The following is a 4,360-nucleotide window of genomic DNA, read 5'->3' on the forward strand; positions in this document are numbered from 1 at the left end:
TGTCACTGTGAGTACCTTTTTGGAAATCTCTCATTCCTCCTGAAGTGTGGAATGCCCTGGGCCAGTGCTCTGTCAGCAGAGGGGTTGCCACTATAGAAGGCCCAGAACCTGGGAGGTAAAGGCAGGAGTAAATTGGTTGCAGTGCTGGATCAGTAATGGGGATGAGCTGATCCCCTCAAGGCAGCTCTGTAAAGATGGCAGAGCTCACGCCTAGGAGGGCTCTTTTCTGACAGGAGGTGGATCCGTAGCTGAATCTGTTGTTCTCCGTCATTTAGAAGGAATCCTATGAACATGCAGCCATTGCCAGTGACACTGAGATCCAGATTGTAGCAAATTTGTTGCGTGTCTCAGCAGATTTCCTCCGAAGCGCTGTCACTCACCGTGTCACTGTGAGTACCTTTTTGGAAATCTCTAGAGCCTAGGAGGGCTCTTTTCTGACAGGAGGTGGCTTCAGGCTTAACACTTTGTCCAGCTGACTCCCACCCTGAAACATGGCAGCCACATTCTGTTTTTACTTTTTCCTTTGATATCTGGGTAAATTCTCAGGTGAAATAAATACAAAATCCTTTCATTAACCAGGCTGACTTCCTTGTGGATTTAAAAAACCCAATGTGTATTTGTGACAAAATTCTGGCTCTTTATGTATCCAGGTGACGTCTTACGATCGGATCTTCACCCCTCTGTCTGTAGAAGGAGCCATTGATGCCAGGTGACTTCTGCTGCTGTTGTCTGGGTTGGCGAGATGCATCCAAAGGTGCTGTCTTTGCTGTAACTGGTTTTACTCCCCTCTCGTACTCAGGGACTCCATTGCCAAGACTCTGTACTCCCTGCTCTTTGAGTGGCTGCTGCTGCGAATCAATGAGTGGCTGGCTCCCCGAGAAGCGGACTGTGCCCTGGGCATTGTGGACATACATGGTTTTGAGGTTGCTTTTCCTATTCTTTTGATATTGTCTCGGCTGCAAGTGTGTGTGCTGATTCTCCTCAGTCACTGCCAGAAATGGGCGGGATTTCATTTTGGTTTTGGTTTTTTGTTTGTTCTTTTTTCCAGAAAGGAGACAGTGATTATACCATGCAATGTAAGTGTCTGTGTTCAGGGTAGTGCTTTTTTTTCAGGAGCAGTAGAGAAGTTCTCCTTCAGGGTAAGAGGATTTAACACTCTTACTACAGGCTGGAGGAGCCCATAGTCTTCCATGACTGTGTGGTATAGGTAGAATCCCGAAGCAGATAGGGCTGGGTGGATTGCAAGTAGTATTGGTGAGTAAGTGGAGTCCTAACGATCGTAGTTAACAACCTAGTCTAGAGTGGTTTCTGGTGCTCCCAGCCTGATTGATACCTTTACATGAAGGTACCTTTGCATGACCAGTTTGGTTCTGTCATTCTAAGGGTGAGCAAAATGATTTGGTTTTAAATCAGAACAAAACCAGCACTCTGCCTGTTGCATTAACTCATATGCTGTGTTAAATACTGATCAAAACTCTTTTCAGCAAGTGTACTGGAGTTTGTAAACCAAGTTATGTGTTGAATGGACACGTGGAACATTCCATGGCTTGATTCTCATCTAAAGAAGTTTTCAAAAAACTCCTAGAAGTTTCTTAGAATGTTCACTTATACACAAATTCCTGTAGAAGGCAGCTCAGAGTCCTTTCCCTGCAGCCTGTGTTCCGCTGCTCAGCAGCGGCTCAGGGAGTCAGATCACTCCTCAGCCTGTTTTGATGGAGCAAACCCAGAAAAATACCTTGTATAAATTTGCTGTAATAATGAGGTGAGCTGAATGAGCTAATTCTTAACAAATCCTATTTAAATTATTCCTGGTGCTATTACTAACAGAAGAAAAACATTTTATTTGTAGTTTTAATCTAACTGTTCCCCTTTATTCCTGAAGACTTGGATAAAGCTAGAAATATGTAAACACTCTTTTTCGATTTATTTCTTTTAATGTGCTTTGGCACATCCTGTTATTCACAGCCTGAATAGTCCAGAATCCACTGAAGTTTCTGAAGAGATTCTCTCTGATCCACTAGGCTTTCAGTCAGGCCAGGGAGAGGAGAAGTGCAGATAATTTTGTAAGCAAAGGCCCTGCAAGGTGTTACTTTTTGAGATTGAGGTTCAGGTAGCATCTGGAGTTCTGGGTCAGGAATCGTTACCCTTGTGGCAGGTGTACATCCGTGTCTCTGCCCCAGTGAGCATTTGGGGGCTTCCCAGACTTGCAGTAAGCAAAAAACAGGCAGAGCAGGGCCTTAGGGTGATACCTGCTCCTCAAGGCCTGTGAGTTTCATACTTTGGAGGACACCTGTTAAAATCTGTGTGTTCTGATGAGTGCTGAATACAATGTGGAGCATATACAGGTGGGGTGCACAACCAGAGTAATCCAGAGTAATTCTCTTCTTCTTTGTGCTCCTTCACAGCTTGTCTTGCCTCTTGCTGTTCAGCCTAGTCAATAAAGCAGGCTGAGAGCTTGCAAACCAGACATAAGATGATTTGAATTTCTCAGGTTCATTTGCACTTACTCCTCAGAACAAGCTGCCTGAGACAGCGGCTCAGATCAGCACCGTCTGGCTCTGTGTGTTAGTCACAAGAAGACGCAGCCTCCTGGGCAGGCTATGGGTTGGAAGTGATGCTGCCTTTTTGTCTTTGCAGGATCTAGGTGTGAACAGCTTAGAGCAGCTCTGCATCAACTTTGCCAATGAGCATCTCCAGCATTTTTTCAGCCAGACTGTCGTTGCCCAGGAGGAGGTAAATGGGTGGAACTCAGGTCAGCAGGTGAAAGGCCGCACATATGGACTGAGCTGAGGCAGCCTCAGCTGGAGAGCATCCTTTAGCAGGGTCGCAGGAAGCTGAATAGACCTGGCTCTTTTAAGCAGTGCCTGTGGAATCCTAGTCCAAAGAGATGGCCTTTTAATATCTTTTACCAATCCTGCAGTAAATGAAGGGAAGGGAAATTTGTAGGTGCCTTGCTCCCTTTTACAGATTTGATAAGTGTGTTGGCCAAGATCAAGGTCCCCAGACCTGAGCTGGTACTTTTAAAGCCTGTTTGGTAGATTCAGTGTAGCATGTTAGGTACCACTCATATCCTGGAGGTGAAAGTGTATTTATCAGACTTGTTGCCTTTTACAGTTCACTTGGACGCTCTGCTTAGCAGCCTTCCTCTCTTGAATTAGGAAAATCATGAGTAGCTTTAGAAGTTTCATAACACAAAACCAGATAATTATAGGCAAGTTTCTAACAGCACTGAAACACTAATTTTCCTGATGATTAAGCCAAATCCCTCTGCTAACTCTCTCCATTTGTTCTCCTCTGTGTGGCTGGTTCTGACTGGTTGGTCTTTAACACGCAGGAGGAATACAGCCAAGAGCAGTTAGCTTGGATTCCTATTTCCAAGATGTACAGTGAGTCATGCCTAGATTTCTTTGCTGCAAAACCCCATGGCATCTTGCATGTCCTGGATGACCAGACTTCGCTGGCTCAGGTGAGAAGCTCTTATCCTCTTGTGCGATCCCTTTCGCAGGATGGTTATGGTGAGGCAGTTGTACAGATTGAACAGGGACTGTGTTCACACAAGCATTAGATGCTTTCACCTGCAGTTTAGCAGCCTATTGAAGATGTCTGTCATCTCCTTCACAGGCCACTGACCACACCTTCCTCCAGAAGTGTCATTACCATCATGGAAACAGCCCTTGGTACACCAAGCCCAAGCTGCCTTTGCCAGTCTTCACTGTGAAGCACTATGCAGGCCCTGTCACCTATCAGGTGAGCTGGCATGGGGCTCGGAGCAGTTGGAGCAATGGGCCAGCTTGGAAGCATGTTGTGGATGTCGCAGTGAACCAACTCCCAGTGCTGTGAACAAAGGCCTCTCTTTGTAACTGCCCATCCGTCTAGAGCATCAGTTTATCAGAAACAAGGAGATTCTTATTAGGAGAGGCAATGAAGCTGCCTCTGGGCAAAAGAAAAACAGGTAATGGCCTCAGCTATACAACAGCCTGCATTTCTTGTCTCAGAGCCCTGGAAAGCTGTTGCTGCTGAAGAAAGGTGAGGGATCAAAGCCTGCTGGGCAAACTGAAAGGGAAAAGGATCAGTCCCTCCTAAATGCAGAAGTTGTTGTCCCCTCCACTCCTAGTGGCAGCAGGAACAGCAAGATTCATTCTCTAGGCCTTTCCCCTTGTTCCACCTCTCTGGCTGTCTGTCCCAGGTCAAAGTGTATGCAAGAGGAGTATTTGCCTGTCTGGTTGGTAGTCTGAATGGTACATTAAATCAGACTTTGCCTCTGCAGGTCCACAAGTTTCTTCATAAAAACCGTGACCAGCTGCGTCCCGAGGTGCTGGATATCTTCTCTCAGAGCCGCCTCAAGGTACTGCAGCGGTTC

The 4,360-nt window shown here is 46.1% G+C and overlaps 1 protein-coding gene across 1 annotated transcript in view; it reads left to right on the forward strand.

Annotated features, from left to right (window-relative positions):
* Positions 1–275: 275 nt before the first annotated feature.
* Positions 276–4,360, forward strand: part of MYO15A (myosin XVA) — a gene marked incomplete at its 5' end in the record, with an annotated part of 25,483 nt that continues 21,398 nt past the window's right edge. Inside the window, 7 exons of the mRNA XM_010137222.1 lie at positions 276–389; positions 651–709; positions 800–962; positions 2,638–2,752; positions 3,335–3,386; positions 3,600–3,747; positions 4,268–4,345. Of these exons, the coding sequence (XP_010135524.1) occupies positions 276–389; positions 651–709; positions 800–962; positions 2,638–2,752; positions 3,335–3,386; positions 3,600–3,747; positions 4,268–4,345 (729 nt within the window). The remainder of the gene's footprint in view (positions 390–650; positions 710–799; positions 963–2,637; positions 2,753–3,334; positions 3,387–3,599; positions 3,748–4,267; positions 4,346–4,360) is intronic.

This window comes from Buceros rhinoceros, unplaced genomic scaffold (assembly GCF_000710305.1).
Source record: "Buceros rhinoceros silvestris isolate BGI_N320 unplaced genomic scaffold, ASM71030v1 scaffold13670, whole genome shotgun sequence".
Lineage (NCBI taxonomy): Eukaryota > Metazoa > Chordata > Aves > Bucerotiformes > Bucerotidae > Buceros > Buceros rhinoceros.